Here is a 26452-nt window from a genome sequence, read left to right as displayed (position 1 = left end):
TAATAAATCAGCTGAGAAGTAGCAACATTTTATAATTATTTCTAATGGAATTCGACCCCTGCTGGCCATTAGAGAGAATGCAGCTTTAAGTTCCATCTGAATGGTTTCACTTTCGACCCAGAGGTTGCCGCATGATTGAGATTAGAGAAATAACATTTGACAACCTCTTGTCACGTAACTACAACTCTGGATTGGACATCTGTGCGCGCCAAGAGCTGCAAAACAACTGCAGGATGTTGAGTTTAATTTAACAAACACTAATGTTTTTGCACTGGTCCGATTGGGCCAGTGAGTTGCTAGTTCAACTGTCCCGACGTAACGTTTTGCTTGCCCCGGGCAACCGTTATTGTCGAGCCCTGATAGACGTATGGTATGAGATCAGATAGAATGCCCTTAACAGTGACATCTCTCCACAAAAAGCACATATCCTCCAACCCCCACAATTTATATTCATGACCATATGGTGCTCAAACTGAGTACACTGTAGAACCCTACTATGCTTATTTAAACAGCTCATGGTATACACACAGAACAGGTCGTACCTGTCGGACAGCCAGCGCATACTTGATCCCAAGCAGCCCTCCGTGACGGACCTCCCACTGGTCTTCTTTTAGCAGCTTCAGCAGGACGTCTACTGTCATGGAAACACCACTTTCATTCATGTGGCGAAGGGCCACACCGAGCGTCTGGGCACACGTCTCCCTGACAGGAGCCACCACCTGGCAAAGGGAGACAGAGATAGGATCAGAGACACAAAAACCCACAAAGACGGGCATAAATGTATCTGATTAACTAGTAAAACTCTACCATAAATGACACAATGGTGTTTTATTACATATTCCAATGTGATAGGGTCTATGGTGGATACACTATAAATAATATCACTGAGACTCCACCTACAGATACAACTGAAACAATGACCATTAAAATATATTACTAGGCCAGTCACATATTTCCTGAATGAATAACCATAACATGAACAAAGTAAATCAGAATCATTTGTTACGTGTCTTCAGCTACACTGCATGTCTAATCTTGCATGGGTCTGAACTATAAAAAAAAGGCAGCAACTTTTAGCATCCTCAGACGTTCTGTTCAGTTGTAGTGCAAGAAAAAGAAAACCTACCTCATCAGATACAAAGTCTCCAAATCGGTCCAGAGCAAAGACACAGAGCAACCGGATGACCACATCCTCGATCCACTCCTGATGCTGCCGCAACATCTAAACCAAGACGTCAGACAGTTCTTGTAATGTTTAAATTCTCACCGAAATTTTAAAAACCTGAAGATAAGATTAAGATACCTGTTCTGCAGTGCTTCCCACCAGCTTTCCGCCCCCAGCACCATGGCACTTGAGGATTTCTCTAAGACCTGTGCCTGCACCATGACGAATCTGTAAACAACCACATGCAATACAATTTTATTTCTTGACATTCATTTTGAGTTTTTCTTCTAGTCAGGTTTCTACTGTTTTGTTGGCAAATAAAATAGGTCTCAATAGGCCTGCAATTTGACCATATCACTCTATAATAAAAGACATATCAATTTGGCAACACTTTGTTTACATCTGGATTACAGATAAGCCTTTAACTCAGCCCACCACCTCATGTTCAACTGTGTATCATCTGTTAAATGTACCACGTAAAATTAAAATGCTTTGCCTTTACCTCCCATGAAGGATTGAAGAGGTCATTGCAGAGCTCCTCACAGAAGCTCTCCAGAGGCCATTCCTGTGTCTAAAAGGCAAAGCAATGAGAACTCAGTTAAATCGTTAAAAACTGTGAAAAGTTTCAGGGACTTGACATCAATGACTGAATTGCTTTCGATTCCTTACCTCCTCTAAAAGACCGGAGTTATTTGGAACGCTGTCGATTAAGACTTTATGTTCTGTTGCGGGTTGGTCAATAACTACATTGGTGGTTTTCCTTCGTTTCTCTTCAGGTTCACCCTCAAAACTGTCGTTACTAAAGGGTGGAGATATTTAACATTAGAAAAAAAACAACAAAAAAAAAAAAACACACACACACACACACACACACACACACACCCACCCAGATCTGTCAAGATGACATTGGTCAAATCCTTGACAATCTCAAATAAGTTGATGCTCAGAAATACACATTTGTCTGTATTTGAAGAACCCTTTCATATGTACACTTTTGATAAAGAGTCAGTATAACGTTACCAGCCATAAACAAACTGGACATGTTGCAGGTACACAGTATGCATAATCTTACCTCTTTTCATTTGGATCCATGTCTTTGGATCTTTGTTTGGCCACTAGCTTTGCCATCCTCTTAGCTTTATTCTTCTGACGACTGCTCATGCCTGGGCAGAACTCTGAGTCAATCAACTCAGCAGCCTGAATGGGCTAAAAAACAAACAGTGGAGTTGATTATTCATTTTAAGGTGAATACATACATCCATCACCAGATGGGCTAGTCACCAGAGTGAGTGCCCTCAACAAAACTCTGATGGCGTCTTAATGGTAAACACTATTTTCTAGAAAGCACTGCACTTTGTAATTTCTGTTGCCAAAACTTCCAGATTCAGAAAGGAGCTGTCTGATTGGCTGGATTGCAGCACGGGGAGCACGACAGATGGTAACATCTTTGCCAATCAGCAAAAATAATCAACTGTTCCATGTTTTAATAAAGTTTTATATTGCCAGCAGGCGTTAGTGAATGCTGCTGTAGGCGCCTGATGTGTGACTGAACGATGTCCTGTACAGTGTAAAAAAGGGCAAAAAATTTTTTAAATCAACTTTCCCATTTTATCAAATAGAAAACAGTACATGATATCAGTTCATTACAATACCTACATGTGAGAACATGACACATATACACTGAGAAAAGCAAATCATTTAAAGTAGGAAATAAACTAAAGTTATAATATAAACTATAGTCTTGTGAGTTGATTACTTAAAATACAGTCATTTTTAAAATCTAATATTTTAACAAGATTATCAGTATTTGTGTCCATATTCTCAAACTGATCTTAACCATGTCATGTGAGATGCTTTGGTAAGAACAAATATTATTGGGCCAACTACAGAAAACATTTCTTGTAAGAAAAAAATATATTAAAAGTGTTTGCTTGAGCCAGTTAAAAGCATGATACACATGCACGTGATCTGGACAGTACCACCTTCACCTCATTGAGAGAATGAATCATTTATCAAATCTCTGGCTCTAAACCTCATGATCAATCATCATCATCATCATCTCTAAGTGGTGCATACCGCTTCAAATAAATGTAACCTACTCGCAAGCGACAGCAGTTCTTCCAGGCTAACTGCATTCTCCCTGTCTATTCATGCACAAGTCATAGTCATTGTCTTCTACTGTGTAGGAATTTCTGCAGGAACAGGCCGTCTGTGAACAAAGAACCATATTGCACTGGGGAACTACAACCATTAGATTTGGGGAAAGTTATTTGGTTTATGGCACAGCATGTTTTGGGCATCACCCCCTAAAACCCCATTAATGACCTCAGAATCTTAAACACAATTGTTCATGTGGCATTTTGTGTCTTCATTTTACAATTAATATTAAAAAAAAAAAAAAAAAAAAAAGGCAAAATGAAAAACCACCTCTCTTCTGAGGTGCATTATATTTGCACATAAATATCCAAAAAGAAACATCTCCTCATTAGCTTAAAAGGACTAGTCACTAATTTGCTTTACTAGCCTCAGCTCTTCCAGTCACCACTGTCCTCTCTTTTCCTAACAACCACTTTTTCAGACTCATCTGAAAAATAATTATAATAATTTAAACCAGTCTGTACAGGACGGAGCTGTTTGTACCTGATGATGTTCTCAACATTGGACAAGTAGGTAGTAAAAACTGAGCTATGTTAAGGGGATGTAAGCCAACGCTAACTTTGAGTTTTCCAGCAGGTGGGAAAACAGACAGACTCTTCTTGGTCATTAGAAGCAGACGCACCGTAACCGACACAGTACATTGACTGCCAGAATATTTTCCCCCGCTCGCGTTCACTGTCACTTTCTGCCGCTCGGACAACCAAACACTGGCTACGCACATCCCGAATCAGAGTTATGTTGCCGTTATAACAGCACCTTTAGGGGAAACACTGCATACTGCCAGTTCAAGTGCAAATAAGGCACAAACCTTTGACTCGAAATCAAGGAAGATGTACAAAAAAAAAAATATTTTATATTTTATGATCACACTGGCATTCCTTGCCTTCTGACTTGAAATGTGTGCTGCGCCTCACAGAAGATATGAAGATTGGAATGCATGATCAAAGACAAAAAAAAACAAACAAAAAAAACACAAAAATACCCCACCACATTTAATTCATAAGTGGCAGAGAAAAGAATGATTCAAAAAAAGATATCCAACTATAATCCAACTTTCTGAACAGAGCAAGCTTTTCCGCTGCAATGCAAAAAGGTTTACAGTAACATCACATGGTAAAGCTGATGATACACAAGGCAACTTTTTGAGCAATGTTGCTGGGCAATGTTGCTGGAGGCAACTCCAATATGTTTTGAACAGATAACAGCGGTGTGGGGCAGGTGGTGGGGAAAGGGGATTACGGCAGTAATCTTTACTCATTACCACTGACGGCAACTTTGCCCAGCAAGATTGCTCTAAAAGTTGCTCCGTGTATCATCAGCTTAAGAGTCAGTGGTACTGCACAGCTCCACAGCAAAAGCTTATGTCATTGTGCGACAACTTACAGCCTGCCTTCCTTCACGTCACTTAATTGACCCTTGGCTAAGCCACGCCCCCTTACTTACTGTTGCTAAGTCCGACTTTTATCACGGCGCTGCCACGGTCTATTACTGCACTCGCTGGAGAAATATAGTCTAATTTCTAGAAAAAGCGACCTCATAAAGAAGCAGACAGTTTTGCAGTTGCATTATACATTTGAAGGATGTATTCAGGCTGGCAAACAGACCACTTCCTACCACATACTTAAGATTACCTACACTTATTTTTTTTATTATAGTCAATTGAAGGCTACAGCAAGAACCAAAAGGACACAATATGCACGCTCAAAGGGTCTGCTGAATGAAAGCTAAGAGGCTAAAATGAGACCCACCACGTGGTTGCGCGAGCTGGTTCCAGCTGTGGCTTTGCTTCCATGGGTTTTGAGCCCACTGGGTTGGCAGGTATAGTCTAGGTCCTCATCGTTGAATAGGTCCTCTGTGTCCATGCCGATAGCAGCACCCATGTCCAGACCTAACTTCTTCTGGAGAAGCTTTCTTTGGCGGGCAAGACGTTCTTTAGGGTCCATCTCACCTGACAACAAATGAAATAAAGCAGGGGGAAACTTTAGAAAGCCTGGAGCAGAAAGCCTAGAATGTTTCTTGATAACATAATGCTGATAACTACATGTTCCCCCTATATTCTGTGAACCTCCCTGCTGCAAAATGAATGACCGCTGCTCCTAAAATGTCACACAATCATTAATATCAATGCACAACTGTATGATTATACATACATCCATCACCAGATGGGCTAGTCACCAGAGTGAGTGCCCTCAACAAAACTCTGATTGTGTCTTAATGGTAAACACCATTTTCTAGAAAGCACTGCACTTTGTAATTTCTGTTGCTGTTGCTTCTTTCACTATATTCATGGGGTCCAAAACTCAGGATCCTATTATACCTGGGGGGTCTGACAACTTTGTGGGGACCAAAATGCTGGACCCAACAAGTTTAAATGGCTGTCTTAGGGTTAAAACTTGGTTTCAAGGTTAGGGGTGGAGTAAGGGTTAAGATCAGGCATGTTTTAATAGTTAAGGTTAGGGGCTAGGGAATGCATTATGTCAACAAGATGTCCCCAATGGGATAGAGGAGAGTGTGTGTGTGTGTGTGTGTGTGTGTGTGTGTGTGTGTGTGTGTGTGTGTGTGTGTGTGTGTGTATACACACAGTGTGTCATTTTGAAACAGGACAATCACAGAGAAGTAAAGACTAGCATAACACCTGAATACAGGAAGTTATAAACAGAAAGCAAGGACAGTTCAAATTCAAATGACCGTGAAAAGATAAGGATGAGAAGCTTTCCCTATTCAAATGGCACTTTGAATGTGTTAGAATCCGCCTCAGATGTTAGTCGTAATGTTGCAGTAGTCCGTTCTCAGCTACTAACCATTTTTCACAACAAAAGTGTGCAATTTTAGGGATAAGGAGTAAATCTGGTGCACAAAGTCAGAATCGGTACCCTCAAACTCACAGGTTGGAAACTACAGACTCAAAGTTTCCTAATTAGCTCGAAGACAGGCATGATCAAACAAAGACTAGCTAATAACCAAGACAATCCTACTCTTATACAGCCCCCCCGTGTGTGTGGAGGTTATTGCAACCAAAAATAAATAAATATCACTACAAACCAGTTTTTTCATCCTGTAGCTCAAACTCAGCCCCAGCAGATCCCAGCAGAGAAGCTCCATGTTTGAGTAGCCGGGAGATGTCAAAGTGGTAGAACGTCAACCGGTCACAAGGGAGATCCTCTGGAGACAAGTCTACAGACTCTACAGGAAACAAACAGTGTCATAACTGCATTTTTGTGCCTCCAACTGCTTAATGATTCTGAGGTCATTCCCACATTTAAGCATTTCATCAAGAACAAGCTTGTATTTTCCACCCCAGTTTGCACAACGGACAAATCTGAAAATGGAGGTCTTACACCTGAAGTCCGCTGAGTCCGGCTGCATTGTGTTAGGACTGCGCCACGGTTTTGTGACCATAGTTAGTATAAGGCAACAGAACTGGGTTTAACCTGCTGCAACAAAGTGGAGTAACTGGGCTATGTCTAGCAAAAAGTGTATTCTTTCAACACTAGCCCTAATGCGTCCTTTTGCATGTTTTTTTTGTTTTGGTGTCTCAATGTGTAATGAAGTCTTTTTACACAATAATCTGAAAATGTTTGGATGGAACTTTGTTTGGCAAAAATGCAGTTATGTCAAATTGTAATATACCCAGGAGTGTGAGGACAAACTGTAGGGGTCATTTTTTCCCCCTTTACAACCAACATTATGCGTTTGTACAGCAAATTTTACCAATTAGCCTGTATCAAAATTGAGGGTGATCTGTTCCCACGCATGCCTCAGCTTAATATCACTAAAATCTGATAGAATTGAAGCATGTTAATGAACAAGCCTAAAAGCTCACCTTCTTTAGGCCTGGGGGCTGGCTCCCACTCAGGAATATTCTTCACAATGGCCTCTACAGCTTGGCCGGCTGCTATGCGAGTGTCCCAGTTGGGACTCCTCAGGTAGGTTAAGACCTTGTAATACAGAAAATAAATTTAATCTACTACACATACAACTTTAATAAAAAAAAAAAAAACAAACAAACAAAAAAAACAGTCTGACCTGTAAAGAGAAGGAAAGAGACAAGAAATAACACAAAACAAAATCTTCCGCCCTTGCCCCTTTGTCAAGACGTTATGATGGTGTTACAGTTGCAAGGTCAGAATAGCATACAGAATTCATTCCAGCTGCTAATATGGTACAGCCAGCTCACTGAATTGCCAGCAAGAATTACTGTCATAAATTATCAATATTTCAAGAAATATGACCAAAGAAGACCAAGATGCACAGGTTGACATAACTTTATGGAGGCCAATGGAATACTTTTTGGACAAAGAAATCAAAACACACCTTTGATAGGAGATTATTGAGTTCATGTGGGTGGAGTTTGACCACTTCTCCAAGCTGCTGGGCTGCTGCTTTCCTGGTTACTGGTGTTGTTCCAGTGTCAAGCAGGATAAACAAACGATCAAGTCTAATGGAGGTTACAAAAAAAAGAAATCAAGGTCAAGGGAAACATTACAGACCACACACACACACACAGGTTCCTCTTTTCCAATTTTATGTATGTAATGAGAAGGCCGGAACATAATTTGTATTAGTGTACATAGATATGATACTTTTTTTCATTAAACTTGGGGGGGGGGGGTCTCACAATTTAAGTCATTATGGTATGTATTTGAATGGATAAAAATATTCTTAATGGTAATTATTAAAGGTAACCTGTCCACTGATCCTGGTCTTTCACAGAGGTTAATAGCAGTCTATTAATAAAGGGGAGAGGATTAGAGATGTATGGGGTATTAGGCCAGGCAAGGTACCACTAATACTTAAACAGGATTACATGTGCGTCTACTTTGCTGTGCAAAAGAAGACACCACGTGGAATCATCATAACAATCACAACGGAAAACACTAGCTAAGTAACGTTACACATCAAAATACTGTTAGCAAAAAATAATAGTGGTGCATTTCTAAAGTGACGTTCCAGATTATGACGACTTCAGCATCAAGGCAAGACTTGTAATTTGGCAAGTTTATGCTAACCGTTGAGCTATCCGGTGTCGCTGCCCACAACATTAATATTATTCTACACAGGTGGCCAATGGTGATATGATATATCGTGTTTGAAAACTGGTTTTCATGAGACAACTTTAAAATAACGGTAGTTAGCCTTTACTTAGCGTCAGAGCATCAGCAGGGGACTGAGACACACTTAACGTTAAATGTAAAGTTAATTTTACCTGACATTTCGCATATGCAGTGAACTTGAGTTTTGAGCTCATTCTGTGCCTGGCCTGCAAACCTGTGCCACGAATAGTGATTAAGTTACACCAGACCGTTACATTGTGTTAGCTTGCAGGCTAACGTTAGTCGGCCGTCGCCATGCCATTCTTTGCTAAATCAGAAGCTAGCAAGTATTAGCAGGTTTGCTAGCCAGCGTTAACTGTTAAGGTAACTCGGACAGATATAACCGGACCAGCACAGGCGTAACGTTAAGCCAATCTTACCGTGATACAGCCATGGTCAATTGTTGAATGTCCTTTCACGTCCCACATTCAACAGGTAACCGGTATTTTGAGACGCTTCCCCTCTCAGCTGTTTAACGTTTCCAACGCGACAGATAACAGTAGGTGAAGTCATTAGCTAGTTAGCAGCTACCGCTAGCTAGCTGAGGCCCAGGCTGTGTGCTTCTGACCACCCCGACTCTACCGAAGAGAGTGAGTTCACCACCAATTCATGGCTTCAAAGTTGTCCCTCTTGTCTCTTCGGTATCTTCTCCCACAAGATATCGCCAAGTATTCTGCGCATATCAACCTATAGCTCCAGTTACCCTTCAGAACTCTTGGATGATAAATATTTTAACCTTATAAGATGTAAAGAGTTATTTTGTAGCACGTTGAGGGCTACCCAGAAGACTGTTTTTATATGAGGAGCCATCTTGCATTTATTCCTTCCTCCATAGCAGGCGGAGGCTGATTGGTTAGAAGCATCGGAGAGAGCCAATCAAAATGCACGTTAAAAGAGGAAACCAGGGCGCTGGAGAAAAACATACGTCACTTTCCTGTCGTCAGAACGACCACGCCCCATTTTGGGGTAAAAGCGCTGTAAAGCAAAGAGCAATAGTCAATGCAAGTTCTGTGCGTCCGGTCTGTGGTTCTGTGGTGAAAGTACCACCGCCAAACAACAGCCGGTGGCACCATATCTCACAGTTTGACGCATTTTGCACGTCAAACAATAAAAGAAAACTGATTACGATTTGCTTTATTTTCCCAAAGGGCAAAATAGTGGCCAGCACAGATCGTGCCGATTGTGCATATAGACAGAGCGAATCAGAAATGATCTTAGTGATGGTGTAACTAATCTTTTAAATGTGGAAAAATATGACCCTACCATAAAACACCTGCTTTTAGAAAAGAGTTTGGTTGGTCTGTCCACTCCAATGACCATCAGGGAGCATGTGGGCCTAGTAGGCTAGCTATTTTAACATCAATAATTCACATGAATTGAGCAGACCTACTTACCTACAGTGAACCTTTTAAACAACAGAACTAACACACCCTACGTGGCTCTGTTTGATGATGTTTTCATGTGTTTTCATATGTTCATTTTTTCATTGAAATAGCGCTATGACAGTCAGATGTACCCCTATTGTACCCCTACAAATTACACACACCGTACAACTGTATTAAATAGTTTATAGTTTGTTACCTAGTAGTTTTTCTCATAGTTAATTTTTTGCATAGGCCTATAATGCAAGACAAGAAAATGAAAGTGTGGCTTTATGGGTGACCTTTCTCAGTCTGTCCTCATTATATTTCATGGTCTTTGAAACTGAGAGACTTTCATATAATAATCTTTATTTCTTTCTCATACGTTTCAGTATCCTGAAGGAGGAGTTCTATTTTTCAGCCATAAATGTGATAAATGTGAAAAAAATTTTAATATTACAGTGTGACCTCTAGTATTTGAAGGTTTATTCTTTCTCTTCCAGCAATGTGTTTTAAAAATAAAATTTAAACCCTTTACACTACTGTGAGCATGTTCCTGAAACATGTCCTATTAACCACATTTTCATTTGTGAGGTTGAGACTGGCATACACACTTAAAAGCTGCAGTTTCCAGGTCTGCAGAGTATCTAAATTATTATTCTTGACAATAATAAAAACACAAACAAAACCACATACACATACAATCTGCATAGAATTTGAATTTCAAATGATTTCATCACATAATCAACAGCCTTTCTGTTTTCAGAATTTGGTTATGAAACATTGTTATGCAATGTCTAAAAAAAGCAGATGGAAGTGCAGTTTGGAGTGCAATGTGTGCTTACATCTAGATTACAGTAAATCCTGTTTTATCTCTTCACGGCTATGCCAAGTATACAACCTAAATAGTTATAATGCACTGTGAATGTCATTTTGACTGTAGTAGTTTTTTTGTTGGTTTTATTCATTGTGCTGGTTACATTTAAAACCAACAAAATAAGTGAAAGTGAAACATGTCCATGACCCAGACGTGACTTGATAGAAATGGATATTCTTGAGGGAGAGTTTTTTTGGGGGAGTAATTTAACATTCGCACAGAAATGTTACCCATTTACTGTGTTAAAAATTACAACAACGCAGCATTTAAAATATGTATACACAGACATACATAGATGAAGCAGCTTGACCTGAACATAGCTGGACTTGTCACCGACTGCCCTGGTTTCAGTATTATGTATTAGCATTATGTTTTCCTCAGTAAACCATCAGAGCATTGGAGAAAATGAGGAAATGAGTAATGCCAGCTTTTAGTCTGACCAAATAACACTGGACTTTACATCTCTTAGCTGGAGCACATTTACAACAGAAATACTTGAAGTGAACTGGAAAAAGAGAGACACAGACAGGTCTTGTGAAAAATATTACTGGGAGCTGATCATAAAACATAGTGACACACGTCAAATTAGATCTGCAAAAGTTTCTATCAAGACAGTCTCAAACACCATGTAGCTATGTATTGTGCGGCATATCAAACCTCTTCATCTGCTTTGAATAGATTGCTGGGATCTCAGTGACATATTCATGCTGGCTTGTGTTTGTGCCATCTGCCTTCTGAACAGAGTCAAGGCAAATAGATCATCTAAACTGAACAGAAAAGAGAGGTGCTCATGCAATGATAAAAACATTTTTTCACTTTGAATGCAGTCTATCATCTGTATGTATGTAATGCGCTTTTTCATCCTCCTTCAGGAGGCTGACAGTATGTTTTTTTATGTGGCACTTTGTATGTGATGAGCTCATGAATCTGGAGGAGGACGCATCAGTCACTGCAGGGAATTTTCTTCTTCTTTTATCCATGTACAATGCCCTGATTTGATCCCTGTGTAATCCTTGAGTGGGCTTGTCACTTTCAGACTAAGCTGCCCATGTAACACTATTGCATCAAAATCATACTGGTGGACACTGCACTGAATAATACTTCTTCATGCTGCAGCTTATTTGATAATAGCACAATGTGCAGTATCTTTAAATGCTGGCGATTAAAACAGATTACAGCTTCAACACCATAACTGTATACATAAGGTCTAGTGGCAGCCATTTCTGACCTCACACTCACTCAGCCTCCAGTTGAACTTCAATATGCAGATTGCCAAAAGTCCAGGGATATGTGTCCTTGTGTGTTCCACGTTATTATAAACATCAAATAAGCGCATGACTGTGTGAGTGAGGTGCTGCTTCTGTTGACAACCCATCAGTATTTTTTATGACCTCTTGGAGGATTACTGTAGGTCTTTAAAAGATCTTTATAAGGCTTTACATTGAAGAAAATATACTACTGCTGTAGGCTTTATTGCAACAAGCCACACACCCAGTGAAACTATAGCCATTGTTTCCTTCAGCATTTTGTTTTACAGGGTTCCCTTGATTTCAGCATCTTGACCAACTATGTAAGGGAAAACTTGCTGCCTGGAACTGAAATCTGGACTGATGATCCAAGGAACTTACAGTAGTAAGTAGGTGAGTATGGAACCCCAAAGTGTTCAGTATTAAATAAATAAACAAGACATTATTAAACAAATAATCACATGAATAAATTGTGTTAATTATCTAAATGAAACAATATGTGAAAACATTATTAAAACTCATACATTTTTATAATAACAAAGTTTTATTTATTATTATTATTTTTTCATTACAGACATTTTATTTCAAAATCACCTCTTTCAAAAGCCTGTTTTTTATTTCATAGTGGCTTGTTTCCCAATCACACACATTTCATGTAAAGTTTTATTTCTTCATGTCACTTTTTATTTGATGTCACTACACCACTATGACAGTGGTGTGGTCAATATAGTAACCTCCTGTCACTTTTCAGCCCGTCACTTACCCTCTTCCGCTGTTAATCTATCAAGCTCAACCACTACCATACCTTTATTGGTAAAGTGTTTAATGTCCAAAAGAATTCCAAGATCAAACCAAACCTATGGTTGCTATTTTGAATATTCTAGCATTGGTGGTAGTAGGAGAAGTAGTAGTTTCTGCTGTGTGTACACAGGCATTTATTTTTGTCTGAGCAACCAATATCCTTTTCTTTATAATTACCTTTCTAGATGAAAAGTGTGTCCTTGCAACATGACCGTAATGTACCAAATTGTGCCTTGGAGCAGTATTTACACCAGTGTTGTCACCGTGTTGTCTTGTGAACAGAGACAAAGAGAAATGTGAGATTTCGCCTGCATGCCCTGAAGGAGCAGTCTGAACTGGAACGGTCTGACAAGTCAGTTTTCAGTGTTTGAAGTATGGGAGCTCCTACTCTCTGAACACAGCTGCAACCCATTCCTCCCTGCAAGTAAGATATATAACCAACGCTTTTTTATTACTATGTACTTCTATTTCTCTACTTTTCATCCTTTGTAGAAAACGTCAGCACACTGAGACAGCTGTAATGAAGGTCACTAATGCCCTGTTGATTTCTACACCTCTTGGGCTTGGATGCAGCGTTCAGTATAGCAGACTGTGCTTTTCAGTTGAATTACTTTAAACATTGCGTCTTGAGGGATGGGTTCAGATTCTTAACTCAGTACTCATGTGCCCATGTGTACGCTGAAAAGAAGAGAGTTATAGTCATCCCTCCTGTCCATACTGGCTGTGAAGTAATCCCTCTGAGGCCCAATTTCAAATTAAGAGATGGAGGACAAAATCTAAAGTCATCATTGTGTTTAAAGATGCATTCAAGAGTTCAGCCAAAGATAACATGAGGCTGTCTGAGTTTTTTGCATAGAATGAGGGCTGTGGATTTCCCCCCCTTCACTTACATTGGAATCACACTGGGAAGGGATCTATTCATGACCAGTTTGCATGGGAGGAACAATTACAGCCACCACTTATGTTTTTAGTGTACAGTACATATGGGCATGTGAGTATTGTATTGTATTAACGGTGTAGCTCTGTTGCATTTGTATTTTTCAGAAATAAGTCTATATGTTATCCTGTCTGTATATATCTCAATGGTTTTAGGCCCCTTCCAGTTTTGATTTATTTATTTCAGGTTTATTTAACAGGGACAATGCACACTAATAATACATAAAGAATTAGTTTGCCAAAATTAGCCAAAAGGCTAATTTATCTGTTGTCCCTGGACAGATCACACCTAAACAAAATAAAATGATTAAAATAGTACATACAGGTTACAGGTTAATACAAAAAAAAAATGACCATAAATGTATAAAAAAAATACTAAACCAACATAGAAACAAGAACAGTTGGTCAATATCAACACCAACACCAACACACACATGCACACACAAGCCAAACTGTCCATATAACAAACATTGTGTAATAGCAACGGCATTCATTTTTGGACATGCACAAAAAACCCCACTATAGCTGGGGCAATGACAAACAACAGAGGTTTAACCTATCTAAACACAAATGAGCCGGACAACCTCATAGGCATAGGACAAGAAGCACAAACGGGCAGGACAGAGAAGACAAGGTAGCAGCAAAATTTTGTGTCTAAGTGTAATGTTGACCGTCCTGACTACCTGTTAGCCACTTCTTTAAGTTAAATTTAAAAGTAGCGTAAGTTTTAAAATTCCTAATGTGAATTGTGATGAGGTTCCATTCACGAGCAGCCTTGACTGAAAACCCTTGACCAAGTGCACTTTTCCTCAACGGGACAATGCAGTCACCTCTTGCTTGTAGATCTGTAAGCATTTGGTGCTGTGTTTGCAAACTGGCTCAATACAGGAGGAGCCAGTCCATGTAAAATTTTGTACATAAAACAGAGATCTGTATATGTAATCAAGTTTTCGAAACTTAAAAGATTATATTTTTCTAAAACGTATATGGATTTCCTAACAAGTACTTTAAGATTTTTTTTATATAGGGAGATTAGTGGTTTGAGAGAGGTGTTGCTAGCTTGTGTGGATGTGGATGTTCATCAAAGAACACAATGTTCAACAAGACCATGTCTCCAAGTTAGTATGCTGACGTAACACAATGTCTGGCTCAGAATCTTAGACTCCAACAATCAACCTATTGTCATGGTGTGTCTGTCATTGCTGGATGAAATGCTACAAAATGTCCTAAACATGCATAAATCAGAGATTTACACTTTACAATTAAACATTTTCCATGGTTGAAACACTTCATTAGACTGTTTAATGGTTCTATGGTTCTTTTTGACATCTGACACTGAGGTTATTAACTTTCTGTGGTGGGTTACTTTTAGTTTAATCTATTATTGCCCCTATATTTGAAAAATAAAAGGTTCTATGTCCAAACTCATCCCTTACTTGGTACCTTACTTAAGTTCTAAGTACCAACCAGTGCTCAGAATGTACACAGGAGGAGGACCCATCAAGTTCTGCTTCTTTACTGTGTCAGCTCTGAAAAGATCATGGAAACGTGCAAAACCTGACCTTCTGAAACCTCAAAACTGAGGATTTTATTACAGACATTAAAAGTGACACTGTTACAGATGGCAACTAAAATGAGTTATTTTTCAAGCTGATGTTTGACATTTGAAAATAGCTTGCATGCATGCTAATGTTTGTGAGCAAGAAACGTTGTTATTCACTCAGAGTTTAGAGACAGCAATAATTGTGGCTGGAGTTTCAATATAGAATCTATAGAGATACATTCAGGTGTAGTTGCTAAACATTTTAGTAATCCTGCTCCAACTCTATCATGCTCCTAACTGGATTTGTGCTTGTTAGCTTGTACCATATGTACTTCAGCAGACATTAACTGATGACTGGGAATACATTCAAAGCTCAGACTCTGACAGTGTTAACTCTAGCTTGTACAAGCAATAAAAGAGGCACATTTGGGAGCAGAAAATAGAACAGAAGTGCAGTGAAAGGACAAGCACCAGACAGAAGGACAGTAAAATTAGCAGAGAAAGCAGCAGCAATTCATAGAGGAACGACTTCTTTCTTATTTGTAGCATTGTTTGCATTGTTAGTAAATCTTCACGAGTTGCACTGCCAGTTTAAATCTGTGTTTTGTGTATTAAAACAAAGCAAGACTAAACTGTCTACTTGCATCAAGAAAGATCATGATCTTTGAAGCAGACCTTATCAACATCAATTCTACTATCTAGGATGTGAAAACTTTGAAGCTCTCAAAACTCAAGCTGCACATCGAGCCTTATCCTAAGGTCATGATTTCTAAGATGCTTTCTTAGCTTAGCTTTTCAAAGGAAAATCCATGGAGTTTGGACAAAATACAAGCTCCTCTCAGTGTGGCCAATTATATTACCAACATTGCTTTTCTAACTTTTATGGATGGACTGGATGTTCCGTTACTTAGTGACAGGTTTACTATTGTCTTTGCTCCTCAGGAAAATACATGCTCATGAGGCCTGCTGTGTCAATTGCACCAAGACAAACCATGCAAGTTCTTTCCAAGGTCACCCTAATTTATCACAGGATTACATCACACTGATTATTGCATGCACAAATCTTAATTTTGATTATGGAAAATACAATTGGCTAAAGCTTGTCGCTGCTTGTTTTAGTGCGCATGGAGTAACAGATGGATGGGTGGGTGGTTGGGTTTTAAGGAACCGCAGAAAAGTATGTGAAAGTCATTCAACTTCCTTATTTTCTTGTTTTTCTTCTGTACTTTGCCTGGAAATTTTAAAATGTTCATATGGTATTGAGATTTCCGGTTTCTAGGCTCACTGAGGAGATAGGCTACCCATGCTGCACCCCCCCTGTACACACACTAAATGCCTACAAAAGAAAAATTGTTTAACACTGAGCCAATATGTGATTTGAAAGTTGTGTGCATTAGTTGCTACTCCACTGCTAGCCTGTACCCGGGCACAGGAGGATACAGTGAATAAATAGGCGGTAAACATAAGATCAAGCTTCCAGGATGGGTTCCTAGATCCACCTACTGGTTTGGCTAATGAACCAATATCCACAGTAAGTGAGTGAAACCTAAACAGCAAGAAGACTTTGGTCCTCACCACCAGGTTCATCAGTCTGCTTCCCCCTCCACAGGAAGCTGCAGTGTGTAACCTCAGAGCGGAAATTCTATTTTAGTAAGCCTGCCGCTTCATGACATGTAGGAATCAGGAGTGCATAAGAGGTTTGCTTGGAAGCGTTGTTTCCATCAGACCTGACCACATTGTTTTATAACAGGAACTATCAAGACCCCTTGGGGTTTCCTTGAAAGTGCAGCCATGATTCCAAATTCAAAGTTGAATAAACTAACTGTTGGAGTGGAAGAGAAACTAATTGATTTAGATGTTATGTAACTAAGAAGAGACTAAACTTGTCCTCTTCTTCTGATGTCCAGGAGACGTTAACATAACCTACTGGAATAAATACTTAGCTTATTTCTTTCCAAGCTTTGACTGACCAGTTAAAATGAAATTGTGAGATGGGCCAGACTCCTGGTTGAATCCGAGGTTAAATGACAACAAACGTGACATCATGATGAACAATGAAAAATGATCGGTGCACAACAACTGACTTTTTGGTGCAACATAGTAGTTTATCACCAGAAAATAAAGGCTTATTTGGGGGATTTTAAAGGAGGCTGAATACTGAATACAGTAGCAGCCTAAGACTTTGAAATAAACTGCTGGCATGTTCTCATGACATTATTCAGTTCAGACTATGAGATGAAATCTTTTCTAAGACAGCCAGCTAACATGTAGGAATATAATAGAGATGACAAGGATCAACAGAAATGTGGTACATACTGCCCTCTGCAGACTGTGGCCTGCCTTGTCACTGGACATACACTCTTAAAGACAGTATATAATGTATGAATCAGATACTGCAAATGGTGTCTAGAACACAAACATAATAACTTGTTAGTTCCCAGAAAGCAGAAATTACCATACAGTAACTATAAGTGAAGATGAAACCATATTATCATTTAGTTGCTGCTGTATACATTCACCCAGATGCAAATTGACAAAATGCACTGCGGAATGTTCTTGGTGTATATACGTGTATGTATTATTGTTTTATTTTATGTGTTAACATATTTTAATATACAATTAATTAAATGTCATTAAAATTAAGGAACAGAAACAATTCAAGGAAAACCTGAATTAATGACAGCAGAATAATGCATAATGACATGCAATGAAGTCACTTTAACCCCTCGGACTCCCTTTCTTTGACCATTTTGAATGGAAATTGCTCTTGCTGCTGGTTCCAAGACCTCATTACCCCCTGTCACCATCTCATTGGCTGAACAAATAGAATGTATTTTAAAACATCCATAATGACAGGTGTACAAAAGCACCAGCAACAACTGACAGGTCCAATCTTCTGACAAGACTCTGGAAACTGCTAGATATAAACTTCCAAATTCACATAATTATATGTTTATAATTGAGGTCATAGTTAAAGGTGGCGCTGTACTGGACTGCATTATGTTGAGGTGTTCCCAATTTTAGTCCTTTCCATTTACAGTAGATACATTAAATTATCAGATTATTAGAAACCTCACAATATAATGCTGCATTTACATGATATGTAACAAGAAAATATATAAATGGGAAGGAAAGAAAAACAGGTGATGCTCACTGAGCAAATATGTCAGTCAAACCCAAAATATCTAAGTCTATCTTGCTCCTGGGTTCACGGTCAGTGGTGAGTCTTGTGTCTTTCGTGCCAAAAACACTTCTGACAGCTTAGCTTGTTTCCCCGCAACCCCAGGTACCTTTTACTACTATTTATCCTACTACTGTAAATGACAGAAAAGGTTCGAGAACCACTGGACTACAGACACCCATATCAAACCATATTCTGTCATTGTCGTTGGTCTTTTGGATACACGTTAGCAAAAATCTGCTTGAAACTTTCTGCTGCAGTGGACAACTGAGACACACAGATTTTAAGTTTAGTTAGTGCAACACACACACCATGACTCTAGGTTGTCCTTAATCACCCATGTCTAAGGATTGTGATATAGCAATTATATGATGCCCTTTTAAATCTGAAACATTTTTAAGCAAATTTAAGAAATAATCAACAATCTCAACTAATACAGATTTGTATTTTATTTAAAATTATCGTCGTAGAAGTGCACAGCACTGTCTAGAATCCTCTGTGTACAGAAGAGCAACAAATTGCTCAGCAAATAAATTGCGACAGCTAGGAGCATATTCTTTCCTAGTTTTACAAATGATACTCATCAAAAAAAGTTTGAGGAACAGAACACTTACACAAACGGTGCTCTTTTCTCAACCACAAACAGACGTAAGTCCCTTTTCGCAACAGCCCTTAACTTAGCATAGTAACAGTCACAAAGGCTACAGGTATGAGTTATTTATACGTTCAATACTACTGAGGTAATCTGGCTCAAATAAATACTTAAGACTTTTTGTCTGTAAATCATACAGTAACACTAGTGGGTACAGAGGTGCAAACTCTGCCTCTAGCTACCTCACCACAACATTCATACCCAATATCTCAAACAAAAAAAATCCTAATGCAAACTCTCCACAGAAAATTACAGCAGAGTATGCATATTGCACATTGTGTACACCTTATAGTTCTAAGTGCTGTACCATTCTCATCAAAGTCTCTTCAAATTAAAACCATGCCTTTTCCCTTTCGTGTATTCTGTTATCTTCAAGAGAAACAGATCGCATCTTTTATCTCTTCCTCCCCAAAAATGACTAAATCCTGAAAAAAATCCATCATCTGTCAAAGCACGGAGCAGCGCAGGTGTAGTGCATGCTGACTTGGTAAGCCCTGTTCGGAATGTTGGACTTCGGATCTAGTGAGGCAGCGACGGCCTGGGTGTTGCCATGCAGGGGGCCGTTAGTAGCCTGCAGGCTGGTGGTAGAGTGGCTGAGGTAGGAGGCAGGCCTGTGGTTTGAGGCCAGGCCCGCCTGTGGGGCCTGCTGGGAATACTGCATGCTCGGCCGGTGCAGGTACTGGGCCACAGTGGCTGTCTGGCCTGAACTGTGGTACACCGTCTGGCCCTGCTGCTGCTGGCTGGGCTGCTGGCACTTCTGCTTGTTGGCCTCTTTGACATCACTGTCATGTGCACTAGAAAAGGAGGAACAAAGAGTTGGACTGTTGATTAGTGGATTCAGTGCTGTAAGATGAGCATAGACAACTCTTGTTGAATGTGTAGCATGAAATGTATAAGCTACTGTCTACTTGTACTTTGTGTGAGATCCTCTTGTCCTTGTGAATGTGTGTCAGCGTGTACTGCGAGTTGTCAGTATCCATCTGCATCACTGTCACCAAGATGAATTCCTGTATGTTTAACTGTCCTTGGTGAATGTAGTCATTTATATTAACTGTCATGAGCAGGTATGAAAGTCAACAGCATCTGAGCTACAAACTGATACACACATGAGTAGTTTCTCAGCACATGGGACAATGTTCTCCCATGTATAGCCTGTGAGGCGCTGCAGTCGGGGTGGCCATGTAGGGGACAGGTGGAGGATGAGACGGGAGGTGGCCACACACGCAGCCGCCACCAGTGAGGGGGCAAAACACAAAAACAAATGATCTGAGGGAAGAAAGAAAAACAGCGATCCATCACCACATGCAGCAAAATAAAAAAAACAAAACACTGCACGGCTCTAGAAGCAAAACTGCAGTAACATCATAAAATACGTTTCACCGTATAAATGATTATGCCATCAACATTTTCATGTAAACAACATATAAAATTAGCATTGACTACAAAACAGAGCTAAAACCCAAAACAAATGACAGGAACTGCACCCTTGCATGTATTGATGCCACGGCTGCAGTAACTTCACTCTAGTTTGGTCATTTGTGGGTTGTCTAAATAATAAATAAAGCTAGCTAGCGAGATAGACAAGACCTTAGCTAAAGCGAAGACTACATTTACTTTTTTTCTCCCTAGCGGTTATCTTGACTGAAAAAATAAATAACAATGTCGATGAACCAGCATTTTGGTATTTCAGTTTGTTGTTCCACATAACCACATAAATGCTAATCTTGACAGAATAGAAACCAAGCTAAAGCTAAGATGCTTAGCAGAGTAGCAGTAACGGTCATCTCAACTTCTGTTTTGACTCTCGTGGAATTTGTGTGATTTGTTGTGGTTAAGCTAACTTTATAATCCCACAAATGTATAAATTGTAAATTAATTTATTATGTTGATTTCGAATAAAATATTGACAGCAAATGGATGGACACAGAGGGAAACAGTTATTTAATCCCTATGAACTGTAAATCATTTTCTTAAACCATCTATTTAAAATGGACAAAAAAGCTGAAAAATCACATCTTGTGGGGCAGATTCTGCATTTCACCTTGCATTCAGGGAAGATTATCCTAAGGCAGTACTTTTTTGCATGAAATAATCAGCCGCAAAATGCATAAAATGAAGGCAAAACAACATCTGCATTACTTAGGTTGCCTGAAGCTTCAAATCCTGTTGTTCTTAAAAAAGGTCCAGTGTGTAATATTTAGGAGGATCTATTGTGAGAAATGCAATATAATATAGATAACTACGCTTTCAGTGACCTTACATAATGAAATGGTGAGTGAGCTACTTGGTTGCAATACGTAACCCTCACCACTAGATGTCACTAAAACTTACTGCTCTTTTCCTTAGTGGAGTAACTACGCTGTTTGATTTCGTAACCATATGCAGGGCAATATAACATTTCTACACATTCCAATCTGAATCATTTCTTTTGATTTAAACAGAATGAAGTCAACTTTTCTCCATTTTTTTTTCATACACTGTTGTACATCTGTAAGACTATGAAGTAGGATATAAATACCTGATGAAATGCAACTTACCTTGCAAGGAAACCTCCAGGAAGTAATCGGCATATTTGGCCATGTATAGTTTGGTCTTCTCCAGGCAGGTCATAGGCCAGCCATCATGGAGGTCTCCCTCATGGACAGCAATAGACAGGTAGTATTCTATGAAATGAGCAGCTGTAGGGAGGTACAGGTTCCACTGGAAGGTTTCCAACAGTAGCAGCTCCATGTGAAGTAAACCCTGTTTGGTCAGGACCAGGTTCATGGAGCTCATGCAGCCCAGGCTGTTCAGGGTCTCCAGCTTGGGCACCCTGTCCTCCCTTTCCTCAAATTTACCTGCAATGAGGAACAGTTGCAAAACATCACACCATGCAGAGACTGAACATCCATGTGCCGGAGTGTGAGGTCAGTTCCAAACTCACTGGCCAAAAGAAGACACGAGAGTGAGACCATGTGAAGCTGCTGCACCGTGACATCATAGCGGTCCATGAAAAGGTCCAGCAGGTAGACGGCCAGGTGTCTGGCTGCAGGACAAAGCCTGAAGCGGTTGCTGACGATGGCTATGAGGTCTGCAAAGTATCGTCTCAAGTTGAGCTGAGGGGACTGGCCTTTGTAGGAAGGCAACTTAAGTTCCTGTTAGACAACACATTGTGTTTGAGACCTCAGAGCAGACAGAATTGACGGTCAATACATTTCTGTTTACTACTACTACTACTACTACTACTACTACTACTACTACTACTACTACTACTATGTATACACAATACACACACACACACACACATCTCCATTACATAGGTTTGTCCATCATCAAGTAAAGACAAATTTATCTTTTAACTGCAGAATCTTTCTCTAAACTTCTCCTTACATAAACCAATAAATATATAATCAGATTTTAATGTGTTTAATTGTCATCAACCTCGAAAACCTGAATGCTCTAACCCAAAAACACATTCAACAGGGGATGGCATATAGATAGACATGGTATGATGTATAAATTGAAGCATGACACATGATTAAAAAAAAACTTATTTCCATAAGTTGTTGCAATTTCTCTGTTTTGGCAGCCATCACTAACGTGTGTGCCACTCACTTTGTATCGTAGCGCCTGGTATATATCTGCTGCGAGTTGTCCTTTCCACCATTGGTCCTCTAGCTCCATTTAATGCAGTGCTTTGGGAACCTTTAAAAGGCAAAATACGTGAAAGGCAATGAGTCAACTCATACTTCGTGCTGAAGATCACCAGCACGTGGAAAACCAAAGTTGGCTTTCTGATGCACAATGACATTTTTAAGATCGCTGAGGTGTCAGACAACAGCAGCACAACTGTTCACGTTAGCGAATCAGAAGTTCACACTGTCGTTCATTGTATTTTTCTAAACTAGGAAAAAATGTCATTGTTGACGAGTGAAAAGTGGAGACTCACCCAAGAAGCACATGTAGTGAATATTGCGGGAAGTTTCACTTAACTTCAATTCAAACTAGTCGAACCTGCTCACACTCATTGTTGAAGTCAGTGGGGCTCAGCGCGACCTCAGCAAACACTGCTGCTGCCTTCAAGTGTTACCGGAAACGGCATCTTTATGTTGAGTGCGCACGAACAACCAACGGAAATGAACCCGAGAAAGTTGTGTTTAGCAGGCGAAAACATTTAAAACTGGTGGTAAAATAGGCTAAATTATTTATCACGTCGTATTGTGCTTTGATCTTGTCTGTGCCCCTAACGTACGAAAGTCTTCATATACGCTTGATTCATTGTTGATGAATGAAATGACCTTCTAAATTTTGGCAGAAGCCATTTTTAATCCGGTTGACTTGATCCGAATTTCTGATGTCTCTCAGAGGGAACTTTAAGGGTGAGTGAGAAGTTCCCGATTAGCATTTGAAAGCATCACTCCATTGTGAGGACTGGTAGCGCGCACAGGACGCAGCCAATTACAAGCATAGCAAACAATAGGCTATGCAGACAATACCCAATAAAAGGGAATTATACATTATAATATAAAAGGAGGATCCAATTGCCAGAGCAAGATATGCTCATGACTATATATATATTTTATTGGAAAAGAATAAAATAAAAAAGAACGGATGATCTGGCCAATACCTTATATAATACAGGCCTGGTTCACCATATTTTCAGATAATCTCACAATAGCTTTCAATAAATGTCTGTAGATTTTGTGAGTAAAACAACTAACCACAAGGCAGAGCTCATGTTGACACGAGAAGTAGCTATTTAAAACATCTGTGAAGTCCAAATTTCTCTGTTCTCTGTGTTATTCAGACTTCAGGGACAAAGTGTCTCTGTGGGATGATATGATTGACCCTAAAGCTGGATAAACAACAGGCTCACTGAGCTCTCCTCACTCATTCGAGCATACATGTACACGGCGTATGTGTGTTGCTGTGAGTCCTTCTGCAGAAGACTTGAGTAAAACTCACAGAAAGACAAGTGTTTGCCTGAGCTGTTTATTTGAACACTCTCATTCCCACCACAGGGTTTATCACCTTCACATCAACACTTAATCAGCTTTACTCCCATGTGGCCATAGTATTTATAGATTGCTATTCCTGATCATTTTTTGGGGCAACGGAATAGGTCACAGTAAAACGTCATAGACAATTGATTGTATATATCTCATTAAAGACCTCAGCTGATACATCACTTATGACTATATGCATTCAAGCAGCATGGGTGTTTTTAACTGGAGCTATATCTACTTTATGCTATCAGCAGTACCAGGATAAAACAAGATTTATTAAATTATTCTAGAAGCTGAAACCAGTGTGTTGACTCTTCTCCCCTCCTTCCCTCTCTCTTTCTCTCTCAGCCCAAGAGCCCACCCAGAGTCTGGTTGTGCTCGAGGTTTCTGCCTGTTAAAGGGGAGCTTTTTCTTGCAGTCACTTTAAAGTGCTTGCTCATGGTGGGAATTGATGGCTCTATAATATTATACAGAATACGATTTTCATGGAGCCAGTGTGATCCAACTCTGTCATATCCAGTCATTTATTGTCAGGAAACCTTGAAGCAGTGGATCAGTCACAAATCAGTCTTCCTGTAAAGAACTGGCATAATTGAGTATGTTACTTTTAAAAACATCTACAAAAATCCCAGAACAACATATATAATACTATATGTTATCTGCTAATGAAATTTAATCATCATTGTACTGTTATACTGTGCTGGAAGGAACCTTACAGTGTTTTTATTTTTTTAAGTTCTGGAGACAGTCAAAGAAATCATGGTGGTTTCATTTTGTAATCACTTTATAATAATAAAAAAGAGCAGTCCAGAGATTGTGGCTGCATGCAGGGGGTGAGTCTTAAGAAGATTGGTAATGGTAGCTGCTCTGTGGTAGAACCTGTTGAGGTGGTGGGTGGTGTTGTTCCTTATGGACTGAAACTGTCTCCCAGAGGAAACAAATGGTGTCCTGGGTGGAGGGAGCTGGTAGCTGTCCTTTCTGTGCTTTCCCTCCCCCCGGTGTCATGCAGTGCTTTTGGTGGAAGGCAGCTGACAGCCATTGACCTGCTCAGGAGTGTGAACAACCCACTGCTGCTCTTTCTCCAAACAGATGGACAGAAATACCAAAGTAGAGAATATAAGCAGTCTTTCCGTTATTAATATTAGACTGGGTACTGGCAGTGTGCGTCCTCAGTGAAGAATGAATGAAAGAATGTCATCTTTTGGGTCGATTTACATCTGAAATACTCTGGTCGACTTTGACGCCAAAGATCTTGAATGACTCACTCGGTGTCTAAATCTGAACCATTGATTTTTTTTTTTTTGCTGTACATCAGACGTTCCTTGATAACAAAAATGCGCATCTTTACCTTATCTTTGTTTTGGAAGGGCTCTGTTCCAAGTTGTTGGCAGCACAAAGGTCACTCTGCCCATATAGACTGATTCATATAGGATTTAATGACAAAACCAGCTAGTCACACACAAAAGATGGAGAATATATTATAGTAATTTCTGACAGTAAGTTCACAATTAAAATGAGCTGCAACAGGTCTCTGAAACAGCAGTCAGGTGAATTCTTTTTTTCTTTTTTTTAACAATTCATGTTAAAGAGTCTCATTAAAGATCACTACAAGGTCACAGGTGTGAATTTATCTACAGCCCATCATGTAGATGCAATAAGGTGTCTTACATATACTGGACTCAGGCCCAGTGGGCTATTTTTATGGCCGTTATTGAAGCGTAGGGAGTAGCCCTTCATTGTGTGTTAATGTGATTTGTGAACTATAGGGCAGACCCAAAGGGTCTTCTTGCAAGTGTCCTACAGCCTCTCCCTACAGTCTTTGGCAAGGTAAAGCGCATAGACTGTATTTTGCGCAATACATTATCTTAGTGGACTGATACCCCCAAATGATCATGTGAAGAGAAAAAAATACATTTTTTTACATCATGCACAAGATGTTGTGCATTTTCAAAAACTATTTTTCCATGTCCATGTCCATTGCTCCCCTGTTGAACTACTTATAAACACAACTTCTCTTCGGTTTTGGTTGTGTAAGGGTTGTGCTACATTTGTGGGGAATGCAGCCCACATGGTTGTTCAATCAAAAACTGCCACTGGAAGAAGGAGTTAATGTGCTTAATATACCTGTCAATGAGAGTATGTGTGGTGAGAGAGATTTCTGTATTTTGTGTTGTCTTTGTAAAGCTGCAGAATGGACAGAGTCCAAAATAAATTTCCCTTTGGGGACAATAAAGTATATCTTATCATATCTTATCTTTTTCTGTTCACATATTGTCATAAATGTTGTATGGGCATAGGCTAAGCACTTGATGGGAGAGCCTTTAACCACCAAAGTCACTGAATTCCTTTCATTTATGAGTAATGATGTGTATTTTCACTCCAAATGTGCATGCTAATGCAGCCTGCTTTAACTTCTTGTGGAATTTCATAGCTCTGTGTTGAGGGCCTGTTATC

The 26452-nt window shown here is 39.6% G+C and overlaps 2 protein-coding genes across 2 annotated transcripts in view; both read right to left on the bottom strand.

Moving 5' to 3' along the window:
• btaf1 (BTAF1 RNA polymerase II, B-TFIID transcription factor-associated) overlaps nt 1–8809 on the bottom strand; it is a 31013-nt gene extending 22204 nt beyond the window's left edge. The window contains exons 1-11 of the mRNA XM_038737252.1: nt 8796–8809; nt 7637–7760; nt 7146–7260; nt 6365–6505; nt 5071–5270; nt 2238–2371; nt 1835–1964; nt 1668–1736; nt 1304–1393; nt 1127–1222; nt 543–719 (exon numbers count right to left, since the gene is read on the bottom strand). Of these exons, the coding sequence (XP_038593180.1) occupies nt 543–719; nt 1127–1222; nt 1304–1393; nt 1668–1736; nt 1835–1964; nt 2238–2371; nt 5071–5270; nt 6365–6505; nt 7146–7260; nt 7637–7760; nt 8796–8809 (1290 nt within the window). The remainder of the gene's footprint in view (nt 1–542; nt 720–1126; nt 1223–1303; nt 1394–1667; nt 1737–1834; nt 1965–2237; nt 2372–5070; nt 5271–6364; nt 6506–7145; nt 7261–7636; nt 7761–8795) is intronic.
• A 9978-nt stretch (nt 8810–18787) lies between these two features.
• ccnj (cyclin J) lies at nt 18788–23095 on the bottom strand. The gene is made up of 6 exons (XM_038737052.1): nt 22942–23095; nt 22608–22697; nt 21937–22147; nt 21551–21850; nt 20120–20279; nt 18788–19807 (listed from the first exon to the last, which is right to left on the bottom strand). The coding sequence occupies exons 2-6, from the start codon at nt 22674–22676 to the stop codon at nt 19453–19455; spliced, it is 1095 nt and encodes a 364-aa protein (XP_038592980.1). The 5' UTR covers nt 22677–22697; nt 22942–23095; the 3' UTR covers nt 18788–19452.
• Nucleotides 23096–26452: the final 3357 nt, after the last annotated feature.

Source organism: Micropterus salmoides, unplaced genomic scaffold (assembly GCF_014851395.1).
Source record: "Micropterus salmoides isolate LMB-PRFRI ecotype aquatic unplaced genomic scaffold, ASM1485139v1 Ms_hic_scaffold_22, whole genome shotgun sequence".
Classification (NCBI taxonomy): domain Eukaryota; kingdom Metazoa; phylum Chordata; class Actinopteri; order Centrarchiformes; family Centrarchidae; genus Micropterus; species Micropterus salmoides.
The sequence above is the reverse complement of the archived record's forward strand: the minus strand, read 5'-3'. Positions and strand labels throughout refer to the sequence as shown.